The 21,256-nt window shown below is 39.6% G+C and overlaps 1 protein-coding gene across 1 annotated transcript in view; it reads right to left on the reverse strand.

Moving 5' to 3' along the window:
* The window catches only part of LOC136864715 (protein CNPPD1), a 164,028-nt gene that overhangs the window by 37,537 nt on the left and 105,235 nt on the right, over positions 1-21,256 (reverse strand). The window contains exon 5 of the mRNA XM_067142047.2: positions 15,226-15,393. Within this exon, the coding sequence (XP_066998148.1) occupies positions 15,226-15,393 (168 nt within the window). The remainder of the gene's footprint in view (positions 1-15,225; positions 15,394-21,256) is intronic.

A 21,256-nucleotide genomic window follows, 5' to 3' on the forward strand; every position in this document is an offset into this window, starting at 1 on the left:
CTCCAAATAACAATTTCAATTTCCCCTTCCTCACTTGTTGGAGGAGTGAATTCCTTATCTGAGTCTCATCATCAACTTCTTTACTAAAAATTATTAAGATATACAGCCAGTTCGTCATCGTTAACAAAAATAACTTCTCCTGCTAGTCGCCATTTTACTCACGCGGCATGGAGATCATACATCGTAGATGAACACGGACTTTAGAAATTCAATGCATGATAACGAATGAATTTACGCACTATCTAGTGACGTAGTTAAAATCTAAAGACAATTCTCTATGGACTGGACACATAAAATGTTGCAATCTGAAGGCCCAAGTTGTACAAACTCGTATAGAATTGCGCGCTATCCAAACAACGATATATCGTGGTTGGCACTTTACGCGTATATACGAAACAACGATATATGGCTCTCTACGGGTTAAGCCCTGATTTGATTCGGCCAACCAAGTGACCGCTGCTCAGTTCAGAGACCTGCAGTTTACGAGGTGAGGCATGGTCAGTGAGACAAATCCTCTCGGTCATTATACTTGGTTTTCTAGACCGGGGTTGCCCTCTCACCCACAGATATCTCCTCAATTGCAATCACTTAGGGTCACTTAGATTGAGTGAACCTCGAACCGACACTCAGGACCAGACAAAAATTCTTCACCTGGGCGGGAATCGAACCCATGACCTCCGGGTGAGAGGGAGGCACACTACACTTGGCGTGAGGGGACCGGCATTTACACAATGATAGAGGACTATATGTAACTATAAGGTTTAGCAGATAGAAAGTGAAAAGTAAATTGAAGTATGATATGGGCAGAGAATCAGACGGAGGGGCATGTTTAGGTCAAAGAAATTCCTTGAAGGAGACAGGAGACTGAGGAATGTTGTTGGGTTCATTGGGACAAATTTCCACAAAATGTTCTCCAGAGACATCATCATCTTCATTATCACTAATTTCATCTACCACCATATTCAGAGTAGTTTTAGTGCCGTTAGAAACAATTAAACGGCTCTTCTTTAGCTGCAGAGATTCCGCGGGTGTGTCCGGTATAATTTTGTCGTTACTCTCTGAACTAAATTCACTACTGCTATCCGATAAATCATCCGCGTTAACTTCACATTGTTCCAAATGCTGCATTAATTTATCGCCATCAAATACCTGCTGAAAAAATATCACGTGAAAAACTTGCCATTTTTCTGTCACAAATCCACTTACTGCAAGGAACCTTACAGACCAGTTAGAGGTATTTGTAAATACACAAAACGACCCTTGTTTCACGGAAAACATGAAATTTTTGCTGTTGGGTACTGTTACAGTCGTCATCATCAGTACTGTCACTCAGACGGTCATTACCACTTTCAACGTTTGCACTCTTATAACTGCCAACGTGTAGCCCCTTCACTACAGGTTGTAACAAAAGTATGCACGTCACTTTAGGTTGCCTTGAAATTATGTATATCACAGAATTTTAAGCCGGCCGATGTAATCGGCTCTGGCAACTTCCGACTGGATTCTTAAAGGCCGACCTGATTGGCTTTGGCAATTTAAAGGGCAGGTGCTCGCACTACCGCCTGGCACCAAGAGAGTTAAATATGTGCAGTAGTGCCTACAGTAGAACCTCGATAATTCGAAATTGGTTAATTCAAAATCCCGCTTAATTCGAAGAAGCTCTCGTTCCCGGAAACATGACAGAGTTTTGCATGTTATTTAAATTGTTTAATTCGAAATACGGATAATTCGTAATTCGAAGTACAATGTCGGCCCCATTAACGAAATTCAAACTTTAATTCAAAACTGCCTTTACATTTTAAAACAATAGTATGTTACAGAGTAATTTCAACTCAAAATTTATCCGCGTCATAATAGAACATGTGTTCCGGAACGTTGAGGGGTAGCTTTCCGTACTTACACTCACTTCGGTGGGTCTACAGTGCGCTTCACGATTGCTAATTTGAATGAAATCTGAATTCTTTTGTATTCAACCTTTTAAGGAACGCCGTAATATCACGCAACAGGCAGTGTGCGGAAAAACAGAATCCATGAACACTGGCGATGCCAACAGTTGACAAAAAAACATGGCTCATATAATAAATTCGTAGGCAACGAACAATATTGTCATTGCCGATGAAACTGCATTGCTTTATTTTAAAGCGAGCCCAAATGGTCTTATGGTTTTAAAGGAGAAAGTGCCAGCCGGGGAATCGTACAAGGGTGGGGGATGGGGGTCATTGTAGTGTGTTGCAATGCACGTGGAAGCGAGAAACTTTATCCCCTCGTCATAGGAAAGTTCGATAAGCCACAATGTTTTAGGGGCGTCGGGCACTTTTCATGCCAGTGCAAAGCATCTAAAAATGCAAACAGTACAGAAACAACAACAACAACAACAACAACAAAAGCATTTGAACAGGGGAACCAGGATAATTTATCCTTGTCTTTGAATTGTGTGATTCTTTTCTTTCGTTGTGTGAGGTTATGTTTGTCAGTGATTTATACAAGTGCGAATCAAGGTTAACTGTATGCTGTAATGGGCCTTAGAATATTTTGAAACGTGGCAAGGGTTATTACGTTTGAATTGCGAATTGGCGGTTAATTCAAAATCACGCAATTCGAAGTCCGATTTTTGAGTCCCGACGACTTCGAATTAACAAGGTTTTACTGTAAATGGTACTATTGTTTATTTTAAATATGTGGAGTAACTGATGGACTGTGCTACTGGTGCTACTGTTTATTTTAAATGTGTTGAGTAACTGATGGACTGTGCTACTGGTGCTACTTTGTATTTTAAATGTGTGGAGTAACTGATGGACTGTGCTACTGGTGCTACTTTGTATTTTAAATGTGTGGAGTAACTGATGGACTGTGCTACTGTTTATTTTAAATATGTGCAATAACTGGTGCTATAACTCCGCCATTGTCCGGTCCCAAGTCCGGAATGAGAAAGGAGGAGGGTTTGCTGGTCTGGCACCCAGCTGTAAAATTGCCAACGCCGAGTGTTGGGCGGCGGGAAATAACCTGACTCCCTAAGGGGGCCAACGGCTTCGGGCGAATGAGCCCCTTTGGGTGGGGTGATGGTCCCCACAGTGGAGGAAATGCCACTGGAATCCATTATGCAGCGTCTGTTCTCCAGGTTAGGGGCGGCTGCACAAGGCGTCTGTACTCCAGAGGAGCGGCCTCATTATCACCTCACTGGATCACATCCAGAGTTGTAATTCGGGACCTAGTCCCACACAGGTGACACCTTGACAGTCAACCATGGAAGGTCTTTTAAGGAATACTCCACCGGCTGAACCAAGAGTTCAGAGAAGGCAGCATTCGGATACGGTGGGCTGCCACCTGAAAGATACCGTGAAGTCGGAGGCACGGAAATACCCCAGTACTACATACACGAATGAGACAAAATCAAGAATCAAACCAAAGCAGATAACATACTTCTCTACACACAACATAAACTCACTCATGCAAACCGGTAAACTAAAAGTGATCACCGACATAATGGACCAACACAAAATTCTTATCATGGGATTACAGGAAATTAGAAACACTGACCAGGATGCCTTGGAATCTCAAGGGTACAGACTTTATAAAGGTATACCCGGGAAGAGAGTGATGAAGAATGTCCCACAATTTGGAACAGGATTTTTGGTCAGCCTTAAAATAATAAACTCAGTTCAAGAATTCAGATCACAGTCTCCACGACTCTCAACGCTCACCTTAAAGGCATCTAATAAAATCTATACTATAATAAATGCCCATGCTCCCACTAATGATAAAAACAACTCCTCAAAAGACCAGGAGGAAACAGGAGAATTTTGGGACCTATTGGACCAGACCATAGATAACATCCCCAAACACCATATAAAATTATTAATAGGCGACTTCAACGCTCAACTAGGCAGAGAAAGAAAATACCGTGACATCATCGGAAAATGGCCAGCACACAAGAAAACAAATAAAAATGGAGAGAGACTAGTTGACCTGTGTAGAAACCATAATTTAATCTCAAAATCTACATGTTTTAAGAGGAAACCTCAAAAACTCAAAACATGGAAACACCCTGACTACACTAAAGGAGAATGGCAACTGGACCACGTCTGCATGGACAAATACCACCACAAAGAGATCTATAACGTCAAAGTCCTCCGAGGAATAGACACAGGTTCAGATCACTACGTAGTTAAAATTAAAATTAAACTCACTCCCCAGAGGAGACAACAAAAGCAAGCCCTTAAAACTAAAAGAAAAATAGATCCTACCCAGCTAATCAACAACAAAAATTACCAGAAAGCAACTGAAAAAATAAAAATCACAGACAAACTTGAAGACTTAGTACACAACCTTAAACAAATTGCAGAAGACCTAGCTCCAATTAAACCACGTAAAAAACACCAATGGTGGAACAGTGAATGTGATGAAACAGTGGAGAAAAGACATCAGGCATGGCTATTACATCAGTCCCAAAAGACAGAAATATCCTATTAAAAGCTAGTAAAACAGAGAAAAGAAACTACCCAAGTCTTAAGAAGAATAAAAAGACAACATCATAAGGACACCCTGCAGTTAATTGAAGAACAGTTCAGTAAAACTAAATCAAGGGACTACTACAAAACCTTCAGAAAGCAGCTCCAAAAATATGAACCCCCGACCCTACTGATGAAGGATGAAGATGGTAAGCTGGCCCATAACAATAAAGACAATGCAGAAATTCTGGCTAAACATTTCAACAAGCTTTTAAATTGTGAGGAACCTACAGAACTCCTTCATTTGGACACCAACACCCCGATAAAAACATCACCAGAAAACATCAATCCCCCCACAATAAAGGAAGTCTACCAAGCTCTGAATAAATTAAAAAACTACAAAGCGCCAGGAGAAGATCAGACCTTTGCGGAAATCTGGAAATATGCAGGAACCTCAGCAAAAGTTGCCCTCCATCAACAACTTGTCTGTATCTGGATTAAAGAAGAACTACCAGAACACTGGACAACAGCCCTCATTCATCCTCTGCACAAAAAAGGGGACAAAACCGACCCTAATAACTACAGGGGAATCTCTCTCCTAGACATAACATACAAAATATTTTCAATAATCATCCTTAATAGGATAGGTTTACAACTTGAGAAAGAACTAGGAGAATATCAAGGAGGTTTCAGACCCTGGAGGAGCTGTCCTGATCAGATCATGAGTCTTAAGTTGATAATGGACTATAACAGGAGAAGAAGCAGAGATATGGTGATAACATTTGTAGATTTCAAGAAAGCTTATGATTGCATCCATAGAGAATCTCTGTTTAAAATTTTAAGGCACCTTGGACTACACCCCAAATTAATAAACATGATAAAATTGACTCTCACCAATACCAAGTCAAAAGTGAAGTTTAGGGGGGAAACATCAGAGACATTTGAAATTAAAACTGGACTACGGCAGGGAGATGGGCTCTCACCACTATTATTTAACTGTGCTCTAGAAATGGTAATGAGGGAATGGTTTAGAAAATGTCCCCCCAAAATAAAGATTGGCCGAAAAATCAAAACAAATTGCCTGGGTTTTGCTGACGATTTAGCATTACTAGCAGTGGACATAAAAGAAGCAAAAACCCAGATATCAGAACTTCAAAACATTGCAAATAAAATTGGCCTCAAAATATCATTTGAAAAAACAGAAATTATGCCCCAAAAACCAACACAGCTAAAAGAAGTCACCATAAATGGTAATAAAATCAAAATAGTAACTCAGTTTAAATATCTTGGAGAAGTAATAACACATAACTTAAATGAAAAAATCTCAATCCAAGTAAGAACAAATAGATTAGCTAAAGCACAAAAATTAACATGGGATATCTACAAAAAGAAATGTCTATCAATAAATACAAAAATAAAACACTACAACACAGTTATAAAACCAGAAGCTACATATGCAGCAGAAACACTCTTTTACCTGAATAAACAATCAAAGACTGACAGACTTCAGAAAATTGAAAGGAGGATTGGAAGAACCTGTATCAACAAAAAATATCAGAAAGATGGACAGTGGCGGTTAATACCTAACAAAGTCGTGTACAAAGAGCTAGAACCCATTACAGATACTATGCGTAAGAGGAGACTGGGATTCTTTGGACATATCATGAGGATGCAGGACTCGAGACTTCTGAAACAACTAGTACAACACAATCTCGTCTCAAAAAATACCACAACAGGATGTAAATGGATCAGAGAAGTAAGAGAGGATCTGAAGGAAATAGGCCTTACAACAGAAGACACCAAAAATAAGATAAAATTGAATACAAAACTCAAGAATACAAACCTCCGCTTTACCCTTACACAAAACAAACCAACAACACGCACATTTTCAACTGAGGAAAGGGCACGAAGATCGGAGCGTCTGAAGAAGTACTGGGAGGACCGCAAAGCCCGAACAATCCCTTCAAAGAGACCTGAACGACGGACTGACTAAAGTGATCCTATGTGGTCATAAAAGAAGAAGAAGAAGAAGAAGAACTGGTGCTATTGTTTATTTTAAATATGTGGAGTAACTGATGGGCTCCTACTGGTGCTATTTTTATTTTAAATATGTGGAGTAACTAACTGATTGTGCTACTCGTGCTACTGAATTATGTGGAGTAACTGACTGACTGTACTGCTAGTGCTATTGTTTATTTTAAATATGTGGAGTAACTGACGGACTGTGCTACTGGCGCTTTTGTTTATTTTAAATATGTGCAGTAATTGGTGCCGCTGTTTATTTTAAATATGTGGAGTAACTGATGGACTGGTCCGGCCCAGTGGTGTAGGAGGCAACGCATCTGCCTGTAATCCGGCGGTCCCAGGTTCGATTCCCGGCCGGGTCAGGCGTTTTTAGTTGTAAATGATTTAATATCTCTGGCCCGGGGACTGGGTGTTTGTGTCCTAATTAACGTTCCCTTCCACACATTCAATACTCTACACTTCCTCAAGTACACTTACATGCAGGTTCCTATCATATGATGAAAGTAGTGGCAAAAGCTCTGCAGAGGTCAACACCACGAACAAATATAATTTTTGAAAAAAAAAAAAAAGAAAATAACTGATGGACTGTGCTACTGGTGTTATTGTTTATTTTAAATATGTGCAGTAACTGATGGATCGTGCTACTGGGGCTACTGTTTGTTTTAAATATGTACAGTAACTGATAGAAACAGGGTGAAGTCACAACAGGCCCAGCAAGCCAGTGATGGATTTAAAGATGGTTTTAAAGTTGCTTTTAAGAAAAGGAACATTAAGCCAGATGGATATATTAGAAGACTAGCCAACGGATTACGATTTGGAACACTGAACATTAGAACATTAACAAACAAAGTGGAGGAAATTGTGGATGTGATGGAGGAAAGGAAAATGGATATACTAGGTTTGTCAGTGACAAGGTGGAGAAGAGAAAGTAATAATGAACTGAGGAATGGTTTCTGGCTGTACTGGAGTGGAAAGGAAGAAGGAAGGGATAGTGGAGTGGTAGTAGTAGTAGTAGTAGTAGTAGTAGTAGTAGTAGTAGTAGTAGTAGTGAGAAAGGGACTGTAAGTGGAAGTTAGAGGGATAAGTGACCGAATTATGAAAATAATATTTATAAAAGAAAAAAGCTTGGAAGTACTTCAAGTGTATGCCCCTCAGGTAGGCTGCATTCTGCAAGAGGAGGAGGATTTTTAGGATCAATTGCAGAAACAGCTAAATGGCCACGACATTACAGTCATGAGAGATTTAAACGCCCATGTAGGTATGGTCAGGAGGGGCTACGAGAATGTGCTGGGAACAGAAGGTTGGGGAAAGAGGAATGATGAAGGAAAGAGATTGCAGGAGTTTTGCAGGAGGAATGGTTTGATAAGGAGGGCCACAAGATAACATGGTATAGCAAGGATTGGTCACAGAAATCAGTTATGGACTATGTGCTCTTCAACTGTGAGATGAAAAGGAACATCACAGATGTGAAGGTAATACCATCAGTGGCCTTAGAAAGTGACCACCAGCTGTCGGTAATGAACCTCCGAATAGTAAAAGAAAGAAAAAATGCAGAAGACCAGGAAAGGAAAATAAAAGTATGGAAATTGAAAGAGCAGGAAACCAAGGAAGAGTATCAAGAACTAATAAGGAAGAAATTACCAACAGATGAACCCAGGACAGGAGAGGAGGAATGGGAAAGATTTAAAAGTACTTTGGTAAAAGCTGCTGAAATAACATGTGGAAGGACCTGCAGAAGGAAGAAATAGGAGACACCATGGTGGAATGACGGAGTGAAAAAAGCAGTAGGGAAGAAAAACAAAGACATTTCGGGCATGGTTACAACAAAGAACACCAGAGACAAGAGAAGACTATACAAACAAATGGATGGAAGCTAAAAAAGTGGTTACAGAGGAGAGGAGGAAGTGGATGGAGAAGTGGTCACAGATGATGGAGGAAGATAGTAAAGGCAATCTGAAAATATTGCATGGAATGGTGAGAAATAAAAGAAAGAGTAGGCAGAGTGGACAGAATAGTGGATAAAAATGGTAACCTAGTGGAGAAAAAGGAGGAAATTAAACTAATTTGGAAGGAATACTTTGAGGACCTCCTGAATGTGGTTGGATTAAGTGAAAATTATACTGAGGAAACTGATGACAGGTGTGAAGAGAAAATGGAGGAGTTAACTTGGGCAGGGGTGGAGGAAACTGTGGAGAGGATGAAACTATGGAAAACACCAGGAATGGATGAGTTAAGTGTGGAGATAAGAGCTGCAGGGGAAATGGGTACACAGGATGATGCGGGTAGTGCGAAATGAGGAAAAAGTACCAGAAGATTGGAAGAAGGGTGTAATAGTACCCATCTTTAAGAAAGGAGACAGAAGAAAATGTCAGAATTACCATGTCACTGTGCTAAGATATATGAAAAAGTATTGGAAAAGTGAATAAGAAAGTCGGTGGAAAAAGAATTCACAGAAGAACAGTATGGCTTTAGACAAGGAAAGTCAACTACTGACCTCTTACTCACAGTGAGACAGCCACAAGAACGGTACTATGAGTATGGGGAAGATTTAGTGATGACCTTCATGTACATAGAGAAGGCATATAACAATGTCCGTAGAAACAAGATCTGGGAAGCTATGCGAGTAAAAGAAGTAAATGAATAGATAGTGACAAGGGTGAAAAATGTGTACGATGGAAGCAAAAGCTGTGTTAAAATCTGAAATGAAATAAATGGATGATTTAAGCTAACAAATGGTGTAAAGCAAGGAGGTGCACTCTCACTTCTACTATTTATAGTGGTGATGGATGATATAATATGGAAGGTAGCACAGACCATTGGAGAGAGGAAAATGAAAGAGGTACTGTTCGCAGATGATCTATTAATATGGGGAAACCATGAGAGTAAAGTGCAGGAACAGCTCAATGTATAGGAGGAAGTTGTGTCATCTTATGGAATGAAGCTCTCAGCACAAAACAGTGAAGTGCTGGTAACGACACAAAACAAGAATCGAGTGTATAATGCCATGAAATTAGGAGGGGATTAGCTGAAAAGAGCTGAAAGCTTTAAATATCTGGGAAGTGTAATTGAAGAAAATGGAGGAAATAGGATGGAAATCAATGAAAGAGGAAGGTGTGCAAATGGATTTGAGTGTGCGAGGATTGATATGGAATAGGAATGTACCACAGAGATGTAAAGGTGTTATCTACAAGACTTATTTTGTGCCAAATCTGACATATGGAACAGAAATGTGGGTGATGAAGGTGAGGGATAAAAGTAGAATACAAGCAGTGGAAATTAAGTTTCAAAGGGGTCGAGTTGGTTTAACAAGAATGGATGGAGTAAGAAATGATAGAGTTCGGCAGATGGTATAGGAGGTACCCTTACAGGAAAAGATAGAAAAAGCAAGGCTGCAGTGGTATGGACATGTTAAGAGAATGGGAGAAGAAAGGATACCAAGAGACAGATGGCTGAAAGGAGTAGAGAAGAGCATCGAGGCAAGAGGAGAGAACTGGACTAGAGTGAGAGAAGTGGTGGATGGACAGAAAACGATGGAGAGACTTACGTTCTAAGCAGACCCAGCCTGTGGTTGGAAACTGCTCTAGATGATGATGATGATGATGCTGCTGCTGCTATAAGGCAACATATTTATATTTTTTATCTGAGGAGGGAGTTTCCAAACGCACGAAAAACTTCTTTCCTCTTTGGAAGAATCTGGCTTATTTGATGGAGAAGGACTAGTTTAAGTAAAATACTGAGAGAACTTCCCTTGGTAAGGATAACAGTAGTGACTCCAGTTATACTAGTGATAAGGATGAAGAAGCAGATATTTACGAGGAGTGTGGCGTATTCCCTTTGGATTAGTTGATGTGAATAAATAACTTGCCCTATTTTATTATTTCAGTGTCCAGCTCCATGGCTAAATGGTCAGCATACTGCCCTTTAGTCCAGAGGGTCCCAGGTTTGATTCCTGGCCGGGTCGGGGATTTTAACCTTTGCTGGTTAATTCTGGCGGCCTGGGGGCTAGTGTGTGTGTGTGTGTGTGTGTGTGTGTGTGTGTGTGTGTGTGTGTGTGTGTGTGTGTGTGTGTGTGTGTGTGTGTGTGTGTGTGTGTGTGTGTGTGTGTGTGTGTGTGTGTGTGTGTGTGTGTGTGTGTGTGTGTGTGTGTGTGTGTGTGTGTGTGTGTGTGTGTGTGTGTGTGTGTGTGTGTGTGTGTGTGTGTGTGTGTGTGTGTGTGTGTGTGTGTGTGTGTGTGTGTGTGTGTGTGTGTGTGTGTGTGTGTGTGTGTGTGTGTGTGTGTGTGTGTGTGTGTGTGTGTGTGTGTGTGTGTGTGTGTGTGTGTGTGTGTGTGTGTGTGTGTGTGTGTGTGTGTGTGTGTGTGTGTGTGTGTGTGTGTGTGTGTGTGTGTGTGTGTGTGTGTGTGTGTGTGTGTGTGTGTGTGTGTGTGTGTGTGTGTGTGTGTGTGTGTGTGTGTGGGGGGGGGGGGGGGGGCGCACGCCGTCTTCATCATTAGAATTCATCGCAGGGTAGAGCACCATCCTCATAGATACACAGGTCGCGTATACAGTGTCAACTTGAGAGACCTGCACAAGACTTCTTCAGAGGCCACATGCCATTATTATTATTATTATTATTATTGTTGTTGTGGCACTACTATTCTAGGAGTAGGTTGCGGTTTTACTGTACTGGCAACGTTTATATTACAACAGTGACACTATTCTCAGATTTTAAGTTTTATTATTATTATTAGCTTTACATCACTCTGACAGAGATAGATCTTATGGCGACGATGGGATAGGAAAGGCCTGGGAGTGGGTAGGAAGTGGCCGTGGCCTTAATTAAGGTACAGCCTGGTGTGAAAATGGGAAACCACAGAAAACCATCTTCAGGGCTGCCGAAAGTGGGATATGAACCCACTATCTCCGGGATGCAAGCTCTCAGTTGCGCGCCCCTAACCGCACGGCCAACTCGCCCAGTGATTTTAAGTTTTATTCTGATGTATTTTAATTATGGTGATACCATTTTCAGAGTTCAAATTTTAATGTTATTTTTATACACAAGAACCTCATTTATCCGGCCCTCATTAATCTGGATCTCCGTTTTATCAGGATCGAAAATAATAAAAATTTATTTTTACTTGTACAGTATTTATTTTATGGGGTCGATTCTTCTTTAATGTATTTCCGCCAAGGATAGTTAAGGACAAGAATTGGAAGTAAGTCCGCTGCGGTCTATCAAAGGTACTGTCCCGGCATTCGCCTGGAAATGAGAATGGGAAACCGTGGACTCTTCCGAGTTCCTTGACACATTTGCATACATTCCCGGATACTCGGACGTAGATATGAACGACGTAAATGACTGGTTGAAAACCGACTATAATTCAGGCTACGGCATGACAGATGAATAAATTATTGCCCCTTGTTCCTCGGCAGGTAATGACAAGAGTCAAGGCGAATTTGAAAATGAACTGATGTTAGTAAAACGTCTTCGTGATTGTGCTGCACACAAACGCTATACAAATGTAAACAGATAAAGCTCACACATTATTTTAGTGCATAAAACAGTCGTAAATGTAAGAAAAGCATTCTCATATTTATTGTACAATTGAAGAAAGGTATTTCTGTACAATTTATGTTAATATATTATATAACATGTACTGTATTTCTTTCTTTAGTTTTTCCAGATTATCTGGATTTTCGATAATCCGGATCAGTTCTGGTCCCACTTAATCCGGATAAACGAGGTTCTTGTGTACTATTCTTTTGTTGTTGTTGTTATTATTATTATTATTATTATTATTCTATTGTCCAAGTGTGCTTAATTTTAACTGGAATGTTTTCTTATTACATTTACACTATTACTAAGAAACAATGTATGGTTTTGGTCCACCTAATCAATACACATAACCTTAGAAGTGAAAAAATATTTAATTAAATAACATATTAAATATTAGGGACATGTTTCATCTCTATTTGAGACTTCATCAGCCATAAAATCACATGGTAGATTACAAAACTCATTGTTCAGAAATTGAAACAAAAAGAAGAACCCAATGCCTTTTTAAGGATTATTTGAGAAACGCAAAAGATATATAAATATATATATATATACATTATTTACACAAAATGACCCCACTTCTTGCAAAAACTTTTGTTGTCTTCCATGTTAAATTGAAATATAACTTGAAATAAGACATGCCTGCCATAATGTCTCGTATGACATACAATGTCCATTGTTGCTGTCCGTATTTTCTTTTATGAACTGTTGAGAAAACACTGGAGAACAAATATACATATAGTTAATGAGGTAGTTAAAGCTTTTTGCAAACAATCTTTCTGCAATGTTAAATATTAATGACCTTACTTGAAAATGTTGCAAGCATTGTTGGAATCTGGTAGTTCCAGTGTGTTGACTGGGGAGATGGAAATTCTGGCTTCGGAAATAGGATTGGTGCAAATCCACATCAAAACATTTAAAATCTTTAACTTGTAAGGAATACTTTCAAACTGAGCTATTCTGGTAGAAGGAATCTGAAACCTTATGAGATCGTCTGTCGCATGGCAAAGGTCTTTCCAGACCTTGTCTTTTTTAAAAAGGAATATTCTTTAGATTTAAGCCACGAATATGGTGGTCATGCAGCGCTGCTCTTTGCCATACGACAAGTAATCTCATAAGGCTTCAGATTTCTTCTACCAGAATAGCTCAATTTGAAAGTATTCCTTACAAGTTAAAGTTTTTAAACGTTCTGATGTGGTATTGTACCAATCTTATTTCCGAGGCCAGAATTTCCCTCTCCCCACTCAACACCTGAAACTACCAGATTTCAACAATGCTTGCAACATTTTCAAGTAAGTTCGTTCATATTTAACATTGCAGAAAGATTGTTTGCAAGAAGTGTTAAACAACCTCATTAAATATGTGTATATTTGTTCTGCAGCGTTTTCTCAACAGTTCATAAAAGAAAATACGGATAGCAACAATGGACATTGTATTCCGTATGAGACGCTATGGCAGGCATGTCACATTTCAAGTTATATTTCAATTTTAACAATGAGAACAACAAAAGTTTTCGCAAGAAGTGAGGTCATTTTGTGTAAGTAATGTATATATATTTTTTGAGTTTCTCAAATAATCCTTAAAAAGGCATTGAGTTTTTCCTTTTGTTTCAATTTTTGAACAATGAGTTTTGTAATCTACCACGTGATTTTATGGCTGATGAAGTCTCAAATAGAGAATGAAACATGTCCCTAATATTTAATATGTTTTGTATTTAAATAGTTCTTCACTTGTAAAGTGATGTGTATTGATTGGGTGGACCGAAACCTAACACTGTTCCTTAGTTTTAACTGTATCAATACGGATCTATACGATGAAGTTCGTAAATTGCACTGAATTTACGCTATTATCGGAGTATTGTTAATTTTGACTGGAATGTTTTGTTATTCTACATATACTATTCTCAGAGTGTAATTAACTTCAATTGGAATGTTTTAGTATTATGGTTACATTATTATTGGTTTTTCAATATATTATTTAAGAGGTAATTTTCACATATTTCCATATCACTTTTCCATTGCATTAACACGGAATCTGATCTACATATGCCTGAAATCATGGCCAACTAAAATTATCATCTTGCTGAAATATTTTATAAGTCAGCATTTGTTTATATAGCATGGTTCAAACTCTGCGACACTGTCCGATAAATGTCAGGGCACCGGACGAGTTGGCCGTGCGGTAGAGGCGCACAGCTGTGAGCTTGCATCCAGGAGATAGTGGGTTCGAATCCCACTGTCGGCAGCCCTGAAGATGGTTTTCTGTGGTATCCCATTTTCACACCAGGCAAATGCTGGGGCTGTACCTTAATTAAGGCCACGGCTGCTTCCTTCCCACTCCTAGGCCTTCCTTATCCTATCGTCGCCATAAGACCTATCTGTGTCGGTGCGACATAAAGCAACTAGCAAAAAAAAAAAAAAAAAGTCAGGGCTGGAGAGTGGGAGACTCGATTGCAGTGGTTTGGTGTCACCCTAACTCAGACAGACTTTTGGTGATGATGGTGATGGGATAGAAAAGGGCTGGAACTGTGAAGGAAGCAGCTGCAGCCTTAATTGAGGTATAGCCTCAACAGTTGTCTGGTTTGAAAATGGAAAACCACTGACAACCATCTTCAGGGCTACCAGTGATGGGATTCAAACTCACCATCTCCTGAATGCAAGTTTGTAGCTACAGTATGCAGCCTGTACCACAGAGCCAAATCACTCAGTAATTGATTACTTAATTAAAAACTGACTGGTGGTTTTTCTTTTTTTTACGTCCCACCAACACACATACTGTAGGTCTTATGACAACTATGGGAAAGAAAGGACTGGGAGTGGGAGTGGGAAGGAAGCGACAGTGGCCTTTAGAGCCCCAGCATTTACCTGGTATGACTAGTGAGAAATGGGTATCTGAAGGAATTGGAAGCAGAGTGCAGCTGGTTATTTGTATGGAAGGATAGATATTGCTGAGCATTTTCTTACAATATTAATTCATTCAGTCAATTAACTACAGAACAATCTTCAGCCGATGGTTTTATAATAATGCTAGAAATATTAAGAAACCACAAAATTTGTGTGCATACACATGAAACACTTTGTCACAGCCCTGGTTTCTAAAAGCAACTCATCCCAGAAAGAGAGCACTACTTCTCCTCATCCATCAAGTTCTCGCAGGATCCATCGTCCCAGTGTTTGCGAACTTACTGACTGAAGGTGGAATACTGATGCATACTTACAGAAATTACAGCATGAGCAAGTCTAACAAAGTCCATCTGGTCCATCAGTAGGTCAAGATCAGTGTAGGAAAACCAGCCACGTTTCTTCCCTTCTCTCAGAGCAATATCTTTTTCCAAGCCACAAAGTCTTTTCCAAAATGCATCACCATTCACAAAAACTTCCCATCTCTGGAAAGAAAGATAAATAATAATTCAATATTACTTTGTATTTTTAAAAATATCTTTTAATAAAGATACATACCCCACAATTAATATAACAATTTATTTAGGGCAGTTCTAATACTTCTACAGTGCTCTCATTATATGAGAAAACTTCGTATTATTCGGCCGCTGACCAACTGCAGCATGGAGCAACAGGTGACAAAACACCCCAGAAGATGGCTGCTTCTGAGAACTGAACCGGAATGTGTATGGCTGTTGCTTGTGTCTTACTGTGTTTATTGCTTACGCATTAAGTAATTGATTTGAAAATGACGTATTGAGTTGAACAGAAAATTTATTTAGTGGAATGCAATTTAATTTTTTTTAAATAATCTGTCATAGCATGTACAATACTGTAAAAGAAAAAAATAATACCTCTCTACCCCTAACATGCTGCACCATGCGATTAACCGCAGGCTTTGAAATCCGTACTGGAAAACAAGTGCGTGCGATACCAGTATTTCCCGGTGGCACTGGTGACAAGCGTTAACTTACAGCCTTATGCATTTCAAATGAGAACTCATAATACGTCACTGGTGAATAAATTGTACATTGTCTCATGAACATTGTCAAACAATCAATAAGCCATACTTCGTACATATACCAGTATTATTTATTTATTTATTTATACTTTGTATGACATCTTGCAAACGTGACTGTTGCTATACTGCCCAAAAACCATATCATCACCACCACCACTGGTGCGACAGCCCTTTGTGGGCATTGGCATTCTGAAGAAGTTTTTCCCATTTTTCCTGTTAAGTGTAGAGTTCCTCGAATTCTTGATTCCAATTATCTGTACATCCTCTCTTACCCCTTCTACCCACCTTAACTTCGGTCTGCCAACTTTCCTGATTCCTTCTGGCACTGCATTAAATATCCTCTTTATCATTTTGTCATTACCACGCAGCACATGTCCTGCCCACTCCAACCTTCTGATCTCTGTGCAATTAACAATATTTGGTTTGTTATATAAATTATACAATTCACGATTATATCTTCTTCTCCAGACACCATTTTCTTCCACTGGCCCCAAAACGTGCCTCAAAATCCTTCTTTCAAATATACCGAGCTGTCTTATCAGATTTTGAGTGTGTCCAGGTCTCAGCACCATATGTTAATACAGGCTTTACTAAAACTTTATACATCAGAACTTTAGTTTTCCTGAACAGCAGCTTAGACTTCAGATGTTTTCTGAGGCCACGATAGCACTTGTTAGCAGACAGTATACATTTTTTGGATTTCAGAACAAACATTGTTCTTGGAATTAACTTCTGATCCAAGGTAGGTAAAGCTACGCACAACATCAAACTTATACAAGCCAATTTCTATGAATTTAGACCCACTAGGGTAGTCTTTCTTGGTTACGGGCATGTACTTACTTTTTCCTTCATTAATCTGTAAATTCATCTTTCTTGCCGCTTTTTCAAGGCTTGTGAAAGCTTCTTTCAATGTTCTTGGTGTTTCTGGTGAATAAATCAATATCAACTGCATATGCCAAAATTTGAACTGATTTATATAAGATGGTTCCCCCTATGTTGATACTCGCAACTCTAACAACTTTCTCCAAAGCTATATTGAACAAAAGACATGATAATGAATCTCCTTGCCTAACTCAGTTCTTGGTCATTACAGCACTTGATAAAATATTCTGGATCTTAATTTGATTCCGAGTATTTTCCATAGTAGCTTTCACAAGGGCGATCAATTTCTTAGGGATCTCAAACTCTTCCATTGCTACATAGATTACTTCTATCAATGCTGTCACAGGCTGATCTGAAGTCAATGAAGAGGTGGTGTGTATCAGTTCCCAATTTTTTAAATTTTTCAAGTATCTGGCAGATTGTGAAGATCTGATCAATAGTAGATCTTCCTTGGCGAAATCCGCATTGATAGTCACCAACCGCATTTTCCACGTAAGGCATCAATCTGCTAAAGAGAATATTGGAAAATATCTTATATGCAATGTATAATAAGCAGATACCTCTATAGTTAGAACACATCATGATATCACTTTTCTTATGTATCGGGCAGATGATTCCTACGTTCCATTCATTCAGGGACTGTTTCAGCTACCCACATCTTGGCCACAAATTTGTGAAAGTGTTTAACAAATTCTTTTCCAGCATTTTTCCCAAGCTCTGATTGTATTAAATCCGTTTCCAGGGCTTTGTTATTCTTTAACTTCTTAACGGCAAGCTCAACTTCCTCAGTAGTAGGTATCAGTACTTCTATGTCTGATTTTCTTGTATTTACAGGAGGTAAGGTTTCTTGGTCATCATCTGGACTTTCATTCAACAATTCATCGAAATATTGGGCCCATCTTTCTAGTATTGCTTCCTCACTGCCCAGTATTATGCCATCTTATCTCTACACAAACTTGTTCTAGGCTGGAAACCCTTACGACTTTTATTTAATTTCTGACAGAAAGCTCTCACATCAATCATCCCTTTCAACTGTTCCATTTCTTCTAATTCTTTCCTCTCATACCGTCTCTTTTTCTTCTTGTGCCTTTTCTTCTCTTCTGGAAGTTCTATACTCTTCCACTGCTTTTTGGGTGTGGTTCCTCTGATGCATTCTCTTGTATGCTTCATTTTTTAAGGTTGTTGCTCGTGCACACTCTTCATCAAACCAACTGTTGTGCCAGACTTTCTCTTCCCTTCTTAAAACTTAATTTGCTGTTTTTAATAGCGCATCTTTAAGATTCTTCCAGATTTCATCAATACTCTCACTATTAGGCAAATCGGTCAAGGCCTCATTAAGCAAGCTAGCATATCTGAAAGCAGTTTCGGGCTCCTTCAGCCGAGCACTGTTGAACTTTCTTGCATTGGATCCAAGTACCTTTCTTGCATTAGATATTTGTCTTCTAATGCATCTATTAGGAGGTGGTCAATCTGGTTAAGGCCCGGTTTCTTCAACGAATGTTAAGTGTTAACACTGCTGTTAAGGAGACTTAACACACAATTTAACAAAATGATCGTCTCATCAAGAATTGTTAACTCTAGCAATTGTTAAATCTTGTGTTAAATTAACCTAGCAGCACCCCTGTGTTAAACCTCTTAACAGTTGCTAAAATTCCAAAATGGAGACATGTAGAAGACGTAAGTTTGAAGCTTTACTGCTGTATGAGGACTATTTATAAACTGAAGAAGGCAAAGGACGACCCATACTAAGAAATAACGACCTTTTAGAGTTGTCAGAAGAAAGATTTCTAATTACCGAAGCCATAATGAACAAGGTACCTACTAGACGATATAGGTTAGAGTTTCCAACAGATTGCAACTTACCAATCTCTCCAGTGCAGCAGTTGCTTATAGATTTTACAAGGATGGGTCAGACCCTGCGTCCAATCGATTTCAAGTAGCTTAATGAACCTGCTGGGGAATACTCAACAGTAACTCGTGTAGAAGGGTTTCGGTCAATACCGTACAGTTTCGATTTCAAAATAATTGAGGACAAATGTCATGAGGCAGGAGCCGCTTCGGACCACATGGAGGGGATAGAACACTAAAATGCGAACACATTTAACTTGAACTTGTTAGGTCCGCAACCTAATAATTTCCGAAAAAATTACGAATTCCCGATAGTAAAGCACCGCGTATATACATGAAAAGTTGCACACTAGTCAAATGTCGCAGTGGCCGAGCGGTCATCGTACTTGTCTACGAACCACGACGATGAGAGTTCGAGTCCCGCGTTAGATTACTTTTTTTTAAAATACAAATTTAATTAATTATTTCAGGGAATGTGAAGGTAAAAATGCGAATAAAAGTAATGATCAAATTGCAGTGGAACTTTATTTCCTACCTCAAATTAATATAGTCCGCCTCTGTGGTGTAGTGGTTAACGTGATTAGCTGCCACCCCGGAGGTCCGGGTTCGATTCCTGGCTCTGCCACGAAATTTGAAAAGTGGTATGAGGGCTGGAACGGGGTCCACTCAGCCTCAGGAGGTCAACTGAGTAGAGGAGGGTTCGATTCCCACCTCAGCCATCCTCGAAGTGGTTTTCCGTGGTTCCCACTTCTCCTCCAGGCAAATGGTGGGATGGTATCTAACTTAAGGCCACAGCCCCTTCCTTCCCTGTCCCATCCAATCTTCTTTCCATCCCTCCACAAGGCCCCTGTTCAGCATAGCAGGTGAGGCCGCCTGGGGGGTACTGATCGTTCTCCCCAATTGTATCCCCCACCCAAAGTCTGAAGCTCCAGAACACTGCCCTTGAGGCGGTAGAGGTGGGATCCCTCGCTGAGTCCGAGGGAAAAACCGACCCTGAAGGATAAACAGATTAAGAAGAGATCCAGTAGTAACTGTGAGAACGTTTAGACCTATATTCATTTCAGGCAGAAAACAAAGTGTACCGGTACTGCAATTTGCGTAATATTTTTGTTCCAATTTTTAAATAACGCTCCCTGAAACGAGACTCGAATTCACGTCTACGACGCTCGCAGACAAGTACGATGACCACTATGCCATAACTCCTAAATATATACGGCTTGCATTGGAATCAGGGTTTCATCAATTTTTCAGAAGTTATTAGGTTGCGGACCTGACATGTATAAGTAAAATTTGTTCGCCTCTAGTGTTATATCACCTCCACTTCGTCCGAAGTGGAGGTTTGTAATGATGTGACTTCCCCTCTTGGAGAACAATCATTGAACGAGAAATGCAACCATGCAAGCTAAGGGCGCCAATCTTTTAAGTTGATGACTTAAAGATAAAAATTTATAATCAAGCTTGGACGGACTCTTATCACAGCAGGAGAATTAGAAATCAAAAAGCTAATTAAGGCAGATTGATTAAAGTGAACTAGAAAAATACTATTTATTATATTGAATATAAATGACGACGGTTTAACGAGAACTGAATTTAAAATAGGAAATGAATTTAACAAAAAGTTGAATGACTCTACTTCGCGAAAACTTGCAATATTTTTAATTCGCTTGCTCACCATGTAGTCTTGTTCTGCTGGTCCTTGGAAAGCTTCCATCCTTGTAGCTGGAACATCACCGGTCGTCTTTGAGATCTCTTCATCTGCAGCTAAGTACCATTCCTGCCTTGCTAAGTGCACCGACCACTAATTGGAAGATGGCTTCGACACTAACACTCCCTATTATGCTCTATCCCATATATTGGAGATGAGCCCTAAGTCATAGTTAGAAAAACCTCCTTGGGTTATGTGGAGAGGATACACAATTAATAATCCTTCCAACTTTACTGAAAATGTGCCCTGAAGTTTCATTTCTATCTAGTTTAATACTACCTATTGTCTTAGACTGGTACAAACCGGTCTAGTAGCCGAGCTGTACGTACTTCCTGATGAGAGTGGCTATACACCCCTCATTCAGAAATTCCTAAGTACCATGTCGTGGTAACGAAGTAATTAATGTAGAAGTGATAAACTATCACACTAGTCCACTATGGTACAACAACCATAAGACAAGTTCTCAGACCTACAGCGAAATACAAGATCGAAGAATCAAGAATCCAGAAGAATAATAATAATGAATGCAGAATCAAGAAGAATGAAGCCAAGAGCTCCAACACGCCCTTTTATAACCTTCTCTGGCTCCAATTACAGGTCGCTACACGTGGTCCAATCAGTTGACACGTCTCTCCCCACTCCAGATATTAGAGTTGATGGGTCTTAACCATGATATCAACTGTTCTTCTATTAGCCCTTTCACTCAGTATCCATGGCAACATGACGCTCCTTTGAAAATATAGGCGGTGATCAGTTTGAATTATTCTGGTCGAAATACGGTAGCTGTCGTTACAACGCTCGAACACGTGCTCGCTTTTCCCAGAACTTGATGTCTAAATTTGTCCTTCCTTCT

This window comes from Anabrus simplex, chromosome 2 (genome assembly GCF_040414725.1).
Source record: "Anabrus simplex isolate iqAnaSimp1 chromosome 2, ASM4041472v1, whole genome shotgun sequence".
NCBI classification, from domain to species: Eukaryota; Metazoa; Arthropoda; class Insecta; order Orthoptera; family Tettigoniidae; genus Anabrus; species Anabrus simplex.